Source organism: Pelophylax lessonae, assembly GCF_965119305.1.
Source record: "Pelophylax lessonae genome assembly, chromosome: 13".
In the NCBI taxonomy this organism is placed as follows: domain Eukaryota; kingdom Metazoa; phylum Chordata; class Amphibia; order Anura; family Ranidae; genus Pelophylax; species Pelophylax lessonae.
The window spans coordinates 56,313,003-56,332,773 of NC_138780.1; the positions used below are offsets into that span (position 1 = coordinate 56,313,003).

At 45.3% G+C, this 19,771-nt stretch overlaps 1 protein-coding gene across 1 annotated transcript in view; it reads left to right on the forward strand.

Moving 5' to 3' along the window:
- ZFYVE26 (zinc finger FYVE-type containing 26) overlaps positions 1–19,771 on the forward strand; it is a 1,347,068-nt gene that overhangs the window by 961,668 nt on the left and 365,629 nt on the right. The window contains exons 31-32 of the mRNA XM_082275187.1: positions 3,725–3,934; positions 4,265–4,483. Of these exons, the coding sequence (XP_082131313.1) occupies positions 3,725–3,934; positions 4,265–4,483 (429 nt within the window). The remainder of the gene's footprint in view (positions 1–3,724; positions 3,935–4,264; positions 4,484–19,771) is intronic.

A 19,771-nucleotide genomic window follows, 5' to 3' on the forward strand; every position in this document is an offset into this window, starting at 1 on the left:
CAGACATGACATCTGAACATGTGTATAGGGGGTATATATAGACATATATGTCTGAATATATACCCCTAGACATATATAGGTGTGATAGTAGCAGAAATAAATGCTTGCGCTAATGAAATCATTTACAGTAATATATTTCTGCTACTATCACACCTATATAGGTCTAGGTGTGTATATAAATATATGGATGTGTGTATATACACCACTATACACAAGTTCAGATGTTTTGCCTGCCTCAAAAGAACCCCAAAAAATGCAAAAAAAACCGCTAGCGTCAAAAAAAAATGCCCAGGTGTGTTTTTGCTGGCATTTTTTGGGGGTTTTGGAGGCAGGCAAAACATCTGAACTTGTGCACAGTACCACTATACACAAGTTCAGATGTTTTTCCTGACTGCAAAGATCCCAAAAAAATGCCTTCTATTAAACCGGCAAGGTGTTACAGGAGCGGAGCCAACCCCCTGTCAGAAAGTTTTCTAATACAAACAATCTTTTTTTTTTTTCTGGTTCTGGACATGCTACAGAGCTGAAACTTCACATGTACAATTTTTAGACCCCCCAGATCTGAAATCCAAAGTAAAAATCAAAAAATCTCTTTTTTTTTAATTTTTTTATCAAAAATGACAATTTTTAAGAACTTTTTTTGTGTGATTTTGTGTCTGGGGGGTCTAAAAGGTGTACCTGTGAGGTTTCAGCTCTGTAGCATGTCCAGATCCAGAAAAAAAGATCATATAGGTGTTAAAGTTAAAGGAGGGTCCCACATCCCTGTTCTACTGAAAATATCTTTTTTTTTTCATGGTTCTGGACATGCTACAGAGATGAAACTTCACATGCACACCTTTTAGACCCACCAGATACTAAATCCAAAGTCAAAATCAAAAAATCTTTTATTTTTTTTTATTTTTTCAATAATTGGCTTTTTTATCAAAAAAGACAATTTTAAGAACTTTTTTTGTGTGATTAATAGTTAATGGGGCATGACCCATAACCCTAGGCACTTTTTAGGGGCATTTATTGGGTTTTGGGGCTTCAAAATTGTGTTTTTTGATTACCGAAGTTCGGGTCCCATTGATTTCAATGGGGTTCTGAAATCCGGGCCGAACTTTCGGGAAGTTCGGATGTTCTGGCCGAACCGAACTTTTCAAAAGTTTGATCATCCTTACTCAGGAATACTTCCAGAAAACATTGTCGGTGAACACAATCCACTGTGCCATTTGCCTTTGCCGGCTAAAACTCTATAGGCGAAAAAAGAAGCCATATCTAAACATGAAAGCGCAGGCGTTTTCTCTGGGCCAAGGCTCATTTAAAATGGACTGTGGCAAAGTGGAAAACTGTTCCAGGGTCAGACGAATCAAAATTTAAAGTTCTTTTTGGAAAACTGCGACTCCATGTCATCTGGACTAAGGAGGACAAGGACAACCCAAGTGGTTTTAGCGCTCAGTTCAGAAGCCTGCATCTCTGATGGTATGGGGTTGCTTAAGTGTGTGTGGCATGGGCAGCTTATACATCTGGAAAGGCACCATCAAAGCTTAAAGGTATATCCAAGTTCTAGAACAACATATGCTCCCATCCAGATTTTGTCTCTTTTAGGGAAGACCTTGCATTTTCCAACATGACAATGCCAGACCACATACTGCATCAATTACAACATCATGGCTGCGTAGAAGAAGGATCCGGGTACTGAAATGGCCAGCCTGCAGTCCAGATCTTTCACCCATAGAAAACTTTTTTTGAGATGTGTTGATGCCATGAAATTTAAAATCAACATATTTTTCCCTTAAAATTATACATTTTCTCAGTTTAAACATTTGATATGTCATCTATGTTGTATTCTGAATAAAATATTGAAATTTGAAACTTCCACATCATTGCATTCTGTTTTTATTCACAATTTGTACAGTGTGCCAACTTTTTTTGGAATCGGGTTTATATATATATATATATATATATATATATATATAGTAGTCCCGGCTTGGCTACACACAGTTATTAAAAACATTGTTCAAAAGTAAACTAGTAGAACAGGGCCTAGATAGGAGTCACAGTAAGCACCAGGATGGATGGATATTTAAAGTCAGAGCCTTTATGGTCTAACTCAAAGTTGTACAGATTCTCTCTCTATCTTGGCCTAAGAACTTTGCAAGGGACACTCTGCTTCCAAGTAATGGATGGATAAGAAATGTGATGCCAGAGCTTACACTGACAAGGATAAATTTCCTCTTCCACTTTATTGTGCCCATTCTACCACATTGGTGGGAGTTTCCTGGGCATTTTGGTACCAGGCCTCTAGTTCAGCGTTGTAAGACTGCCATACTTTTTCAAAGTACTACCAAGAGGATATCCAATCTTCTGCAAAAGCAGCTGTTGGCCACAAGGTTAATTGGCACTTTGAAGCTGGGCCCGTTAGCACAGTTCTGTTTGCCAAATTGTTGCCCACCCTTCTCGTCCCTTGCATGAGGATGTCCCGGGGTCTATGAATACTTTGCCTGTGTCCTGTAAAGTACGATTAAGATAAAAGGATTTTTAACTTACCTGTAAGTTCTATAGCTTGGAGTACAGTATAGGACACATCCTACCCTCCCTTTCATTCCTTTGTTACTGTGCATTGCTTGCCACAGAACTGAGGATTCATACAGTGGGGTAGGGTTATAGGGGAGGCACCCAGGGGGGCATGTCCCAAAAGCTTTGCCAGTGTTGAATCACCTAAAGATATGAGCCTATAACCCAAGGTCTGTAAATACATTGCCTATATCCTGTACTCTTGTACTTCAAGATACTGCATTTACAGGTAAGTCAAAATTCTTCTTTTCGATAACAGTATGCGTGTACTTTTATGTATTTTCTCCACATTTACCTGCAGATCAGTCTAATTAGGAAAGTAAATCAGTCCAATTAGGAAATTTAACAGAGTTTGGGACAAACCAAAACTATTAACAATGCTTAGTGGTTCTAAATACAGAAGGTTTTTTTTATCTTAATGCATTCTTTCGATCCAGCAATGTTGCACGAGAGACTAAGCTGTCTGGCACTCTTCTCCTGGCTGAGACACACAGCCGGCACCATTGGCTCCCGCTGCTGTCAATCATGTTGGTGAGCCAATAAGAGAGGGGGGTTGGACACTAATGGACCCACAGAGCCGCGGCTCAGGTGCCCTCAAGCTGCTTGCTATGGGGGCACTTGGTGAGAGGGAGCGGCTAGGAGTGTCGGCGAGCGACCCAAGAAGAGGAGGATCTGGGCTGCTCTGTGCAAAACCACTGCACAGAACAGATAAGTAGAACATGTTTGTTATTTTTAAACAAAAAAAAAAGTTTAGTATCACTTTAAATGACTACAACATAATTTTTTTTTCTGTTTTAGTTACAGTAGGGTTTATTTACCAAAGCTAGAGAGGGCAAAATTAGTCATATTTCTGCAGAAAATTCTCTGCAGAATTGTAGTCATTTTGCCCTCTCTAGCTTTAGTAAATAAACCCCAGTGTGAATAAAAAATAAACTTGCAAGCACCCTTTATAATGGGCATGCTGAAGTGCAGATATCACTAGTTACATATTAGGAGCGAGCTTTAGGTTACTGTAAATTGCAGATGCCAATAGTCTGTCTTTTTGTTTGTTTGTGCAATAACTTGCCCATTTATGTCTAGAATTGTATGTACTATAAAACACTAGCTAGCATCTACCAGTAGTCTTGTTTCTATTTTTATTATCTTGTTTTGTTAATGTGCCAAATAGGTATCTACAAAAACAGGGCTTGACCCTTCTGGTGTGTGGCATGCTTGGGGTATGGCTTGTCTGAAATCTGATAATTTGCCCGGTGCAAGAGAAAAGTTTAGTAGATGTATTAAGGCTCCCCTGGATCTGAACCAAAAAAATGTTGGATCTAAGCTTCTGGAAGATGTTATTCAGCACTTGGAATCTGCAGCCAAGCCAATTCTGTTGGTGGTAAGGAATTTGTATATCGCCTATTAGAATAATTTTGATATAAGGACACATATTGCAAGCCATGCCTGTTTAGATTGTCACCTATTTTATAAGTTATGGTGAAAGTAATATGTAACACACAGCATTTAAGTATTTTTTACTGTATATTTATTATCTCCAGCAATTATAATAGAGTAGTGAGCTGAAACAACTATGCAAACTGCTCAAGAAATGTAACTCTAGCATGTGCAGTGTTAACTTGGGCTTATTGGTATATTGGTGAGTCATTTCTGTGTTTATGGATTGGTGACATTACTTTTTTTTGTGAACATTTATTTATTTTTTTTGCAGAAAGATGATGACTATTTTGCTACATTAAAAGAATTGGAATGTACACTGAAAGCACGATGCCTTTGGTATGAAATGATGCCAGAGGGAAAGATACAAAATAACATGTATTATCAGGAGTGTCTGTATTACTTGCACACATATGGCACAAACCTTGGAATCATACAGTTCTATATGAGACATGACCTAATGAGAGATGCATTGCTTCATTTATTAAACAAGGTAATCTGTAACATAGTAAGTAGTTTGTTTTTCTAATGTATATTTATGCTGTACAATAATGCTATAAAAATGCTATATACACTGAACAAAATTATAAACGCAACACTTTTGTTTTTGCCCCCATTTTTCATGAGCTGAACTCAAAGAGCTAAGACTTTTTCTATGTACACAAAAGGCCTATTTCTCTCAAATATTCAGAAATCTGTCTAAATCTGTGTTAGTGAAGACTTCTCCTTTGCCAAGATCCATCCACCTCACAGGTGTGACATACCAGGATACTGATTAGACAGCATGATTATTGCACAGGTGTGCCTTAGGCTGGCCACTCTAAAATGTGCAGTTTTACTGTATTGTGGTGTGACCATCATTTGCCTCATGCAGTGTAGCACATCTCCTTTGCATAGAGTTGATCAGGTTGTTGATTGTGGCCTGTGGAATGTTGGTCCACTCCTCTTCAATGGTCGTGCGAAGTTGCTGAATATTGACACAATCTGGAACATGCTGTCATATACCCTGATCCAGAGCATCCAAAACATGCTCAATGGGTGACATGTCCAGTGAGTATGCTGGCCATGCAAGAACTGGGATGTTTTCAGCTTCCAGGAATTGTGTACAGATCCTTGCAACTGTCAGGGTGCCAGGAAACCAGACCACACGAAGATGCAAGTAAAATAAGGCAGTTTATTAATGCAACCATATTAAACGCACAGCAAGAGAGAGGAACCAAGTCAAGAACAGCCGGGGTCTAGTTCAGAAGCGGGTAGTCATCCAAGCCGGGTTTGAGTTCAGGAGTGGGTAGTCTGCCAATGTCCGGGGTTGTCAACCGATGCGGGGTCGTCTGCCAATGCAGAATCAAGAGCCAGGAAGGTAGTCAGCCAAGTCATGCACGGAGAAAACGCAGAGAACCGAGGACTGTTAGCAGTTATGCACCTTGGAGGGCAAGGTCTGAAAGCCATTAGGTGATCTATATAGTCAGGGGTGCAACATCATCACTAAGCAGCACCCAGGCAGAAAACAAGTGATGATGCAAACAGAGTTGATAAGAGACAGCAGTCTGCACATGTCCAAGATGGCTGGCAACAGGAAGGCAGGGTAAGACCTTGACAGTACCCTCCCCTTAACGGCACCTCTTCCACAGAACAAAAAACGGTTTCTGAGGAAAGCGAGCATGGAACGCGCGGAGAAGGGCGGGAGCATGAACATCAGTGGAGGGAACCCAGGAGCGCTCCTCAGGACCATAAACCTTCCAGTGAACCAGGTATTGAACCTGACCTCGGAAAAAAAGGAAAATCCAAGATGTTGCCAACCTCATACTCATGTTTGCCTACAGGAATGGGACAAGGGCAAGGGAGTGAAGAAGTATAGCGATTGCAAACTAGTGGCTTCAAAAGTGACATGTAAAAGACTTTGGAGATATGCATGCCAGGAGGAAGATCAAGGGCATAAGCCACCGGGTTCACCTTAAGGAGGATGCGAAAAGGACCAACAAAACTAGGTGCCAGTTTAGTAGTGGGCACCCTGAGGTTGAGATTACGAGCCGACAACCAAACCCTTTCCTCGATCTGGTACCAAGGAGCAGATGAACTTCTCCGGTCTGCCTGGAGCTTCTGACGCTGTGCAGAGACTCCTAGAGACTCTTGAATCTGCACCCAAGAGGAATGGAGGGCACGAAGGTCATCCTCCACAGCTGAAATGTCCTGTGGCGAGAACGAGTCGGGCAACACAGTCGGTTGGAACCCATAATTGGCAATGAATGGAGATATTCCGGAAGACGAGTTGATGGCATAGTTCCTGACAAACTCTGCCCAGGGTAGCAGATCAACCCAATTGTCCTGATGGTCAGAGATATAGCAGCAGAGAAATTGCTCCAGAGCTTGGTTGGAACACTCAGTGGCACGACTGGGGATGGTAGGCCCAACTGGGAGCAAAAGGCGCGCCAAAACCTAGAGACAAACTGACTCCCACGGTATGAGACAATCTCCTTAGGCAACCTGTGTAAGCGAAAAACATCCCTGGCAAACACAGAGGCAAGCTCCTAAGTGGTAGGCAGCCGCTTAAAAGGAACAAAGTGGCACATTTTGGAAAACCAGTCGACAACCATGAGGATAACTGTTTAACCTTGAGAATGTGGGAAGTTCCACAATAAAATCCATGGCCAGGGTAGACCAGGGACGCTCCTTATTGGGAATTGGATACAGTAGGCCCAAGGGAAGGTGCCACGGAGATTTGTTTTGGGCACAGACCGAACAAGCAGCCACATACGCAGCAACATCAATGCGGAGAGATGGCCACCAGAACTGACGGGAAATAGCCCAGGACATCTGGTTTTTACCAGGATGACCGAAAGTCTTGGAGTTGTGGTACGTGCGCAACAGTCTGAAGCGCAACCCCTCAGGTACAAAACATTTGCCAGCAGGTCTCTCAGTGGGAGCAACAGGTTGGGCAGCCAAGATCTGTTCCCCAAGAGGAGAGGTTAAGTTGGTGCGGATGGCAGCCAGGATATGATATGAAAGCATACTCATTCATGATATGAATGAGTCCTCCCTTGACAACTCAGAATACTGGCGAGACAAGGCTTCTGCTTTAATATTCTTGGAGCCGGGCAAATAGGAAACCATATAGTTAAAACGAGACAAGAATAAGGCCCATCTGGCCTGACGGGGTGTGAGCCTCTTGGCCTCCGAGAGATACGTCAGATTCTTATGATCGGTGAGAATAAGGACTGGAACCACAGAACCTTCGAGCAAGTTTCTACACTCCTTGAGAGCCATGATAATGGCCAAGAGCTCTCTTACTCCAATCTCGTAGTTGCATTCAGTTGGACACAGCTTCCTGGAGTAGAACCCACAAGGAAGTAAAGGTTCATCAGGTGTCCGAAGCTAAGACAGGACAGCGCCTACTCCCATCTCAGACGCATCCACCTCTAGGACAAGGGGCAAACCAGGATTGGGATGAGACAGAATGGGAGCCGAAGTAAAAGCAGACTTGAGGGCCTTGAAAGCTTGGATAGCAGCAGGCGTCCAATTGTGGGGATCGCTGCCCCTCTTAGTCAGATCTGAGATAGGTTTGGCCAAAGAGGAAAAGTTCCTGATAAATGTCCGGTAGTTGACAAACCCAAGGAAACACTGAATGGAACGTAGACCACTGTAGAACAGCCGAAACCTTCTGAGGGTCGATAGAGAACCCCTCAGCAGAAATGATGTAGCCCAAGAAGGCAACCTAAGACAGATAGAATTCACATTTCTCAAGCTTACAGAAAAGCCCATTCTCGCGTAACAGTTGCAGCTCCCGCCTGACATCCAGGCAGTGTGATACAATGGAGTCTGAGTAAATCAAGATGTCTTCCAAATAGGCTACCACGCATTGCTGTAACATATCACGAAATACATCATTGATGAACTCCTGGAAGACAGCAGGAGCATTGCACAAGCCAAAAGGCATTACCAGATATTCGTAATGACCGGTTCTGGTATTAAACGCGGTCTTCCACTCATCGCCATCCTTGATTCTTCCGAGGTTATACGCGGTCCTTAGATAAAGACCATTGATCCCTTGAGGTGGTCGAACAATTCAGTAATCAACTGAATTGGGTATGCATTCTTGACAGTGATGCGATTGAGACCCCTATAATCAATGCAAGGTCTCAACTCACCCCCTTCTTCTTTATGAAGAAAAATCCAGCGCCTGCTGAAGAAGTGGACTTGCGAACATGCCCTTGGGCAAGCGCATCCACCACGTACTCCTCCGTGGCCTCATTCTCTGCAACTGAGGGAGGAATGGCACCAGGTTGCGTGTCTATGACACAATGGTACGGACGATGAGGAGGAAGAGTACCAGCACGCACCTTGTCAAATACATCTTGATACTCATGATATTCAGTAGGCAACACTGAATACGAGGAGGGTACAAAGTATCTTAACAAGCCCATGGATACAAACAGCGCCACACTGTGGAGACCAAGAGAGGATCTCAGCCGACTGTCAATTCAAATTTGGATTATGTCTCTGAAGCCCAGGGTACCCCAAAACATCAGAGTAGTGTGGGAAGGATAAGATCTGCCCTCAAGAGGATCTTAGGTGCGAGCGTTTCTCGGACGGGTAGGACAAAATTTCAGGTAATGTCCACCAAGGTCGCAATACTGACACCAGCCCTCCCGCCGCCTAAAGGCCCGCTCAGCCTCAGAAAGGTGAGTTAACCATAGCTGCATGGGTTCACAGCCAGACGCACCATCCCCAGGAGGCGTGGGAAGTGAGGGAGGAATGGGTGGGAATGAAAACGTAGGAGCCAATCTGGTAGGAGGCCTCCGCAGGCACTCCTTAAATGATAGTCTCTCCTGGTATCGATCAAAATCAGGAAGGAAAGAGAAGACCGCTACCAGAGCCTCATTGTTCCAGCCCACCTCTGCTACCAGGGTACGAAATGTGATGCACAAAAAACAGAGAGTGGAAAGCTCAATAATAGCTGGGACTGAAACCAATCCTATAAAACCCACTCACTCAGGTACTTGCAAAAATTGCAAAAGAGTGGTACTCATATGGCAAAAAGGCATAAAGAAAAAATAGGGACAACAAATAAAGGAGAGTTGCCCCAAAGCGCCATATCAGAGTAACCGGAGTATAGAGATGCTCAATTTCCAAAAAATACCAACTCAATAATCAATAAATTTATATTTTTTTATTATTTCAATACTTAAATAACAAAAAAACAAGGTAATGAAAAAACCAAAGGAAACCTTCCACCTTGTCACCATAAAATAGACTATATAGTCATTAAAAACAACACATGCACACCACACATACTGCTGTGACACACCATACCGGTATAAGCAACAATGTGAAATAATGTATCAAAACATAACCTAATGTGTCAATCAAAGCTGGCCATAGTGGAGCTTCACAAAACTCACACAGCTATAAGCACAACCAGAGACTGGCAAACCGAGGCTCGCCGGTTACAAGAAAGAGCCCCGACGCTGAGTGAGGAGCTGAATAACAGTATCGGATGAGCCTGCATACATGGACCGACAAAAATGGTATAAAAAAGAAAACAAATAACACGCACCATGAACTGTGTAGCAAGCTAATGCGATACCAGTGAATGCACCGCAAGCCGCCACTAATACAAATACACTCCACATGAAGTAAAATTTCAGAGCACTTAAACAAGCTCTATCGGGTGGGCCATATCCCAGCAAAGCGGCTTAAGCAGTAGGAAACACCATTCAGCTCACAAGCTCCAGACCAGCGGAGCTCAGGTGAGCCACAGCAGACAGGTGGTGGGACGTCAACGTGTTTCCCTGACCAATCAGCTTCTTCAGGACATCAGGACTGATAAAGCTTGCAGGCATTGATGTGCTTTTACTTTTCACATGAATTACTTTTCGTGCACTTCCACACTGCTTCAGCCTTGCGGACTTATGTATTGGCCCCCTTTGAGTGGAAATGGGAGCCGGGAATGAGTGAGTAGCGGCATTTAGCCTTACTCTTCAGTGTACATGAATGACACATCCGGTGCTACCTATATCCCGCCTGTGATCATCAGCACCGTGGATTTACATTCTCACTCATTACAATATGCTTATGTAATCCCTTTCCTGGAGGTCTGACTTTGAATGGAAAAGCAAGCTGGTAAGCCCTGGATTTGTTTGCCTTACATACCTGTTTCATCGCTTAAGGAAGACCTGCTTCACAGCAGGTGGTTCTTTGATCACAGCATTAAATACAACATATACACACGAGGTGCTATTCACCATCCGTGCGCTAATCATACCAGTCCAAACGTGGCTTGTGTGTCTTCCTTCCAGAACATAGTCTATTAAAGCTAGGTGGCTGCTGCTCCAGTCAACTCCACTGGGTGGCGGAAGAGAACAAAAATATAAAAATGTGCAAAATATAAACAAAACCAGGCGCACATCCAACCTAGTGTATTATAGTTTTTATTAAAGGAAAATGAATCAATATGAAATGCACTCACATGGTACAGCAAGTACTGGGCATATGTAGGTTCCTCTCCTGCTGTATGGCCTCTTCAGATCCCGCACTGTACCCACTTAGTGTCCCCTGGAAAGTGAAGCTCCCTTCAGGACGAGCGATCCGCTGCACCTACGGCAGATCCAGCACTGTCCCACTCAGTGTCCCCTGGAAAGTGAAGCTCCTCTCAAGACGAGCGATCCGCTGCACCTCCGGCGTCTCTGCCTAGTGCGCTTGTGCCCGACTCCGCTGTCCCCACCGTGAATCCTGCACAACACACAAGGATCCAGGCAGAAGACGATAACTATGGGGATGGAACAACTCCGGCAGTTGGTGGTGGATAATGGAAGCTAAGACCCAGCACTCTGTTGAAGTCGGAGGACGAAACGCGTCAGAGCCGTTGTGCGCGGTCGCATAGGACACCTACACATACGCCGGAGCTCTTTCCAGATTCCATAAGTTTTGGTACAGAGTTATCCAGCGGATCTTATACTTCCACTCAATGCCTTCACTATATGCTTCCTCCTGTAAGTAGACATCCTGAGGGGAGAGGGGCTACATTGTGTTGTTTGCTGTGTTTAATAAACGTCATTGGCGGAATTACACTATTGTTGCCCCACTCTGTTCACTTACATGGTCTGTTGGAAACGGAGGAGATTGTGCGGATAATAGAGGAAAAGTGGGTCCAGTGTCCAATGCTGTAACCTAGTGGTGGAATACTTTCAAGGATCTTGATTCACTATCATCTGGTGAGTTTTAAGAATAGGGGGGGTGCACAAAGTGGTGGTGGAAATCTGGTGCTACGGTCAGGACCCCTCACACCCTTCCTGGGATAAAGGATTGTGTTTAACCAACCTACCACAGGACCTGGAAATACCCATCTGAAATTTGAAGGACTTTTGAATATATTCTTCAGTCCGTTTGTATAGCGCTGCTAGTGTTTGAATATATTACTTTTTGCATTTAATATTATCGGACACCCTTTTGTTGTTGATCATTACCTTTATAGCAGCTGCTTTGACGTCAAGTCTATATTATTGTTTTTATTCTTGTGCCTTCTTATTTGTTTAAGCGCAGGGTGAGTGTATTTATGAGATTGGTATCTTTACATATTTATCACTCCTTATTGTTTATAGGAACCTACATATGCCCAGTACTTGCTGTACCATGTGAGTGCATTTCATATTGATTTATTTTCCTTTAATAAAAACTATAATACACTAGGATGGATGTGCGCCTGGTTTTGTTTATCTTTTGCACTTTGATCACAGCATGGCTGCTTGATTTGGCAGCTCATACCTTGCTTCAATCCATGAACTTTTCAGGGATCCTCCATGAACTGCTCTTACTGTATTGCATATCTGGAGTGTACGTATTGGAGTTGTTTACATGAGACTATGCACATCATCATCTTAAGAGCTGGTTCACACTACCACTACCAGAAAGTCGCCCCGTGACTTGAAGAGACTTGTTTAGAGACTTGGAAGAGACTTGGAAGAGACTTGTGCACTACTTTGAAGAGACAGGCGACTTTGTCTGTGGGGAATGCCTGGCTAATCTCTTTCTTCTTCCTGGAAAGTCTGATAACAAGTCGTGTCAATTAAGATAAGGAGGCAACTCCCATTGAAGTATATGGGACAGTCGGATCACAGGTCGCTTCAAAGTAGTACAGGACCCTTTTCTGAAGTCGGAGCAACTTCAGTAGTGCCAATTAAGATGGCACTGATTGAATAACATTGCTTTTGTTATGTCAAGCTACCTGGGGCAACACAAGTTGCCTCACAAGTCGCGCTAGTGTGAATGGGCTCTAAGACTTTCAAATTGTGGTGTGTCACTGAGTGGATTGCGATAATGTTTTTGTAGATGTTTATGGCTCTATTACACTATCATTTCATAGCCATTGATATCGAAGGTTGACCCCCATTGTCATTTTTAGGACGCTCTGCCCCTCTGTTTGGGGTGTCCTGAACCCTGATCGCAGTAACTTTACATTCTATGATTTGGGGCACACTAGATGATATGCATCCTATGAGAACTCTCTATATACCTGCACTCGGGACTCTCCTTCTATGAGGCTTTGCCATAGCCACTTCAAGATTTAAATGGTGATCCATTTCTCCCTCAGAAGCCAGCCATGTTCCATGACCTATTTGGATTGTTTGATTATCCACATCTTAGCACGCTTCACTATACTGTTTTCATAGTATATGCCATATCAAGACCAAGCTTCTACTCTATTAGCTACTGAATATACATCTTCCTCCATATTACTGATACTTGTTTAATTGCTCTGAAATTTTACTTCATGTGGAGTGTATTTGTATCAGTGGCGGCTTGCGGTGCATTCCCCAGTATCGCATTGGCTTGCTACACGGTTCATGGTGTGTGTTATTTGTTTTCATTTTGATACTTGTTTTGTCGGTCCATGTATGCAGGCTCATCCGATACTGTTATTCAGCTGCTCACTCAGTGTTGGGGCTCTACCTTGTAACCGGCGAGCCTCGGTTTGCCGGTCTCTGGTTGTGCTTAGACACTGTGTGAGTTTTGTGAAGCTCCGCTATGACCAGCTTTGATTGACACATTACAGTATATTATGTTTTGATACATTATTTCACATTGTTGCTTATATGGTGTGTTGCAGCAGTACGTGTGGTGTGCATGTGTTGTTTTTAATGACTATATGGGGGGGGGCGTGTCTAGCCGTCAACTGCGCCAGACGTGTTCCAGAGGAGCTCCTGCATCATGGACGATAATCTTTTTCGCCAGCCACGCGATCTTGGCAAAGACACAGCCACAAACATCATCACTGCATAGTCCTCACCTGGCAGATGTGATCCATCCCCGTATTTCGGGCCCTCGGAGACGGATCAGCCTTGTACAGCTCCTGCGGCCTACGTGAGCTCCAGCCGCCTGTGCGTCTGCCGTGGCCTAGTACCGCGAGCGCGATCTGGGAGGAAGGTAGGACTCAAGCACCACATTAGCACGAGATACCCTCCTGGGAAGCCCTACTCCTTTACATCTTGGCCCACGTCCTCCCTAGGGCTCACGTCCAGAGCACAGAGGCCTTCCTCCTCGCCCCCGGCCGCCATATTTCCTCTCTTTCCGGGCCTGCTGGTGGCTCTCAAACACCTCATAGTGCCTCTCCGGAGTCAGAGACAGGTCCATCAGCCCATTTGCCACCCCAGGAGGGATATCGGGGGGGAGGCTGGCCCAGGGACAATTTGCAGCAAAACTTAACCCGCACGCCACTTGGAGCTGAGGCCTGGGCTAGAGTTCCCCGCACTATCCTAAGCTGCATGCCCGACGACAGGGCCCAATTGGCAGACACAGGCTACCCATCCTTTCATCCACTGTCCTGTTACCTGTGGCTGCCTGTTTCCACGTGACCAGCAGGGGCGACTTTGGACCTAGGAGTGGGCACACGGCACTACAACACACCAAAGGCGTGGTTGCAGATCTCTATAATGACCACCTAATGTGAGGACCCCCGCTCCACAACAGCCTCCAAGCCACTCCAGCAGTACATACAGCTCAACATACTGCCTGGCCTCCACCCGCTCTGTCCCCTCACCACCTGGTAACTATGACCCGCAAGAGGGAGGAAGGATCCAGGCCGCAAAAAAACTCACAGCCTTCTTTGTGCAGCAGCAGCCAACTGCCCTGTGGCAAGATGGTGCCGGCTCCTCCCCACACCTTTCTGCTGGATCTCCCCACGTCTCCTCCTGCAGTGACTCACCAGGGCACCGCAGCGGCATCCCAGGCATGTCTCCCCCAGCCTTTGTATCTACCCCCATGTCCGGGAGCCCAACCAAAGCCAGATTCAGACTTGCAGATGAATGTGACAGGAGGGGGGGGAAGCCCTGACAGTGGTGCTGAAGAAGATACCAGAGACCTCCCAGACTCGATAGAAACTTTCCCTACTAACAACAGGCCTGTTGTAGACACAGTACTGAAAGATAGGTTTGTCTCCCTCAGGAGCTCATTTCAAGCCAATGTGGCCTCCCATATGCACATAATCGGTAGAGACCTTCAGGAGGTCACAGGGAGAGTGGCCCACATTGAAGAAAAAATGGGGGAGTTTGCCAATACAATTAACGACCTCGTGGACACACATGACAAACAGGAGGATGACATGGAGTGGGTAAAGGCAAAGCTAGCTGACATGGAGGACAGGTAGAGGAGAAACAATTTAAAGATCAGAGGGATCCCCGAAAGTGTACCACAAGAGGGCCTCCGCACTTATGCCCTTGCTCTTTTCAGAGTGTTGCTCCCTGACACTGTTGATCTGGACCTCACCATCGACCAGATCCACCCCTTACCCAAGCCCTCCTTCCTGCCAGATACTATACCCCATTATGTTATCTTGAGACTGCATTTTTTCCATACCAAAGAGGGCTTGATGCGACTCTCCCGAGATCTGCCATTGCTTGCTCCCCAATATGAGGGCCTTCAATTCTATGCAGATCTATCTCAATATACTCTACAAAAGAGGAGAAGCCTTAACACCATCACTAAGCCCCTCCACAATCGTGACATCTCCTACAGGTGGGGATATCCGTCCAAACTCACTGTTACCCGTGAGGAATCTACCTATGTCATCGATTCTGTGGACAAGGGCTTAGCCCTCCTCAGGGAATGGAAAATCCTTCCTGCCTCACCCACTGCTGGCTCACTGAACACCACTCCTCACCACGTTGACCCGGAGTGGCGAGTGGTTACCGCTCGGAATTCCCGTAAACACAAATGATAGCTGTATGTCTCCAGACTTCCTGTTTGGGGCCTTGGAGCGGCGGCTGTTAGCTGCATTACAGTTTTTCCTTAGTCTACGGCAATGTAGATGGCTCAAATTGTTCTATTACTGTTTGTTTGTACATGTACTTTTTTTTTCTTTTTTTTCTATGTTCTCCCCCCCTTCTTTTTCCTGCACCTCTTTCCCATTGCAGTCATGGACTCCCAGAGATCTTCCTGAGGCTCATCACACTTGTTCCCTGGACCACTCAAGGACACCTGTCACCAGACCGACACCCCCTGAATGCCGACCTGGGCACTGTGTGTATTCTGTGTTCTCACATACCACCTTGCTCGCTCCATACCCTCCGCCATGGGTCTTAAATTTTTATCTTTGAATGTGAAGGGTCTGAATCACCCGGCAAAATGTTGGTCACTGTGGCAGGAAGCCAATACCCAGGGCTGTGACATCCTTTTTGTACAAGAGAAACACTTTGTGCCTCCAGCCCGCCACTTTGCTCCCACCCCAGCTTCCCCTATATCTTCTCAGCCAATGCCGATGTGAAGAGAAAAGGAGTGTTGATGACTATTCGTGATACTGTCTCCTTCAAACTCAACTACTATATAGTCTATTTTATGGTGACAAGGTGGAAGGTTTCCTTTGGTTTTTTCATTACCTTGTTTTTTTGCTATTTGAGTATTTAAATAATAAAATAAGTGTATTGATTGAGTTAGTATGTTTTGGAAATTGAGCATCTCTATACCCCGGTTACTCTGATATGGCGCTTTGGGGCAACTCTCCTTTCTTTGTTGTCCCTATTTCTTTTTTTTTTTTACGAAATTTGATGGCATGCTTGGCAACAGTTTGTATACCCTGTTTTATGGACAGGAGCAGCTTAGCAGAAGCAGAGCGAGCAGGCACATTGAATACCCTACAAAAGGAGGCAACAAGTCTCGGATAATCGAGAATCACGGAATTATTGTTCTCCCATAAGGGATTCACCCACGCCAAGGCCTTGTCCGAGAGCAACGAGATTAGGAAGCCCACTTTGGATCTGTCAGAGGGAAACACCTGAGCAACCTCAAAATAAATGCCCATTTGTTTTAGGAAGCCACGACACTGACTCGGTTCACCCCCATAGTGCTGCGGAAGGGGGGTTGAACCAGTCATCCCTGGAGCAACAGTGGGTGTAACAGGAGGAACCACCAACCTAGCGCACCAGGAGCAAGGTGTGCTATGCATGCAAGCAACGTCTGCAATGCCTGAGCAAAGAGACCCAAAAGGTGATCTTGTTGATCAAGCCTGGTAACCAGCATGGGAAGCATAGGAGCACCTTCATCATCAGGATTCATGGCCTTTGCATTCTTTCAGGGTGCCAGGAAACCAGACCACATGAAGATGCAAGTAAAATAAAGCAGTTTATTAATGCAACAATAATAAACGCACAGCAAGAGAGAGGAGTGGAATCAAGAACAGCCAGGGTCTAGTTTAGAAGCGGGTAGTCATCAAAGCTGGGATCCAGTCCAGGAGCAGGTAGTCATCCAAGCCACGATTGAGTTCAGGAGCGGGTAGTCTGCCAATGCGGAAAAATTAACATTCACTTTACGGGTAATAGCTCTGGTGGACGTTCCTGCAGTCAGCATGCCAATTTCATGCTCCCTCAAAACTTGTGACATCTGTTGCATTGTGCTGTGTGATAAAAATGCACATTTTAGAGTGGCCTTTTATTGTTGCCAGCCTAAGACACACCTGTGCAATAATCATGCTGTGCATCTTAATATGCCACACATGTGAGGTGGATGGATTATCTCGGTAAAGGAGAAGTGCTCACTAACACAGATTTAGACATATTTGGGAACAATATTTGAAATAAGCCTTTGTGTACATAGAAAAAGTCTTAGATCTTTGAGTTCAGCTCATGCAAAATGGGGGCAAAAACAAATGTTGCGTTTATAATTTTGTTCAGTGTATATAACAAAAGTTTTGTAAACAGTTGAGGTAAAACAGGACCTCAATTTATGTATGCCTTAATAAGCATATAATAGTGGTTCTGTCACAAGGACCATGATCACCGAACGGTATGTTGTTTACCAGGCTCTTGGATGTTGCACATCGTGGATCGAAAGGACAGATTGTTGGGTTGGACTGGGGAGGTCATAGCTGTCATGGTGCATTTTGGTCCCATTGACAAAGCTAGATGAAGATGAAATGTCCTAAAAAAATATTTCAGGGACTTAGGAGATATATTTACAAAAGGACTTCCAGGATGATATTCTCAGAAATACTGCCTGTACCTTGAGCCACACCAGAGAGGCAGCAGGAAATTAGGGAACTTAACAAGTGGCTGATGAGCTGGTGCAGGAAGGATGGTTTTGGGTTCGTGGAGAGCTGGGCGGACTTTTCAGTCGGTTACTGCCTCTATATCAGGGACCGACTGTACCTAATGGGGAGGGTGCAGCTCTGTTGGGGGACAGGATGGCCAAAATGAGCTTTTAAACTAGGTGATAGGGGAGAATAATAATAGGCTTTTCCAGCTAGTGAACAAAGGGCAGACAGTACGGCTGTAATCAATATACATGGAGTACATAAGTTCAACACGTGTATGCTGGCAGAGGCCTACTGCACGTTTTGGAAAGAAACACATTGAATAATATCTTATTGGGATTTTTGCCTTCCTCTGTATCAACTGTGGGTATAGGATTGTGTATATAGGCAGGGTGGCTGACGGGGGTATACAGAAGGGCCCAGACAACAGGGGGAATCGGTTCGGGAGGACAATTACAGAACAATGCACTGTGTCTCTCCCTTTAGCAGCTGAAAGCCGGTTTCTCCCTCCCTCTCTCTCTCTCCCGCCGGCTTTCAGCTGCTGGAGAGAGAGAGACACAGACACAATGCATCGTACATCTGATTCCCACCTGTGTTCCCGTGCCTCCCCAGTGCTGCAGGCTTCCCTCTCCCACTGGCTACTGTGGGCACACAGAGGGGTGGAGAGTGGGGGACTGGGAAATGTGATTTACCGGGCTCTTCCTTTTCTGAATTGGACACAGTTGGCGATCGGTACTGATCTCTACTGTGTCCATATACAGCTGAAGCATAGTTATGCTTTAGTTTATGAATGGATAGGAGCCCCTGTGGTCCTGTTCATTCATCTGCAGCACAACTGAGGCTACAAAGAAAGGAAGTGAAGAATCAGTGTCCTCAACTCTTTGTCCTCTTCTTTGTCTCAAAGGAGATAGGTCAGTGATCTGTTTAGACCCCTGATATTTCACCTCGAGTCACCCCCCCCCCCCCAACAGCATTGTAAAAAAAAAATTGTACAGAATAACTAAAAAAAATGTAAAAAATAACAAATTGTAAATAATTATTTAAAAAAAAAAAGGAAGGACTCATTCACACGGGTCCTTTGACCCATATGCTGAATGAGCGGTTTTCTGGAGCTGCCTTTTATTCTATGAGGATGCAGGGGCTGTATGAACACAGCTGCAGGTCCTAATTTGATAGGTGGGCAGGTGCAGGTGAGTGCCCCCGAATAAACACCTGTCAAATTAGAACCTGCAGCTGTCTTTGTACAGCTGCGGCATCCTCATATGGCGTAGTGGGGGGGGGGGGGGGAGCCAGTGTGCCCACCCCAGGGCATAACATTTAGAGAGGTGAAAAATTATTCCTTAACCATCCAAAGTGTGCTGTACTGCGCTAATAATCATTTTCATATATTTTTTGTGAAAATATAATTTCTCTTTCATTCATTGACGGACACAGCATTCCATATTCAGAACCACAGGGTTATATCACTCCTTACAGAAGTAGGCAGAAATAAGACTTGGCTACGCCTATGGGCAGTCCTAGCTGGTATACATCCCCCTCTCTGCTATAGGCCTTTAGTTTGTCCAGGAGTATATTGTCCGGGGGGATGTTGTCCGGGGAGATAATGTCCGGAAGATATTGTCCGGGGGGATATTGTCCTAGAATCCCTGCCAGGATCTTTGGTCCTGGCAATATTTTCCTTTTTCATGGCATTTTTTCCTTTTGAGATCTACAATCAACTGCCAGGCTGGGCGACGGGCTGGATAGCTAGATCCAGTGGTCCCCCAGTCTGGCTAGCAAGCACACGCAGACCAGAGCTCCGCAACAGGTCGGCTGCAACATAGCACCACTGGACACGGGCTGGCCTGCAAGTTAAACGCCTTGCGAGGTCGCATATGACCGGGTCTTAGCCCGAGTCGCAGTGTTCCTCCTGGCTGACTGCCCCCCCCATTCCCCATTTTGATGGCGAGGATGTTCTGTCTGGAGTTGGGCTTGCCTAGTTCTTGGTATGGTGAATACCATGACCCCCCCCCCTGTTGTGGTTTGGGGTAGCGCGGTGAGTTGGCAGGTGGATCAGGCTGGTGTGCCGCTCTGTACCAGTGGGGGGGGTGGCATTCCACGGGTGGGACCAGTTTTCCGGCTGGGGTGGGCACTCACTTTTGTCTGTGTGCTTGGATCCCCCTTTCCATTGTGGATGTAGCCTGGGCTCTAGGGATTCCTCCTGTGCGCCGCACGTGGTGGCCATTTTACAGTGGTCGGCGCCATTGCATTGGGGCCTGTGTGTTT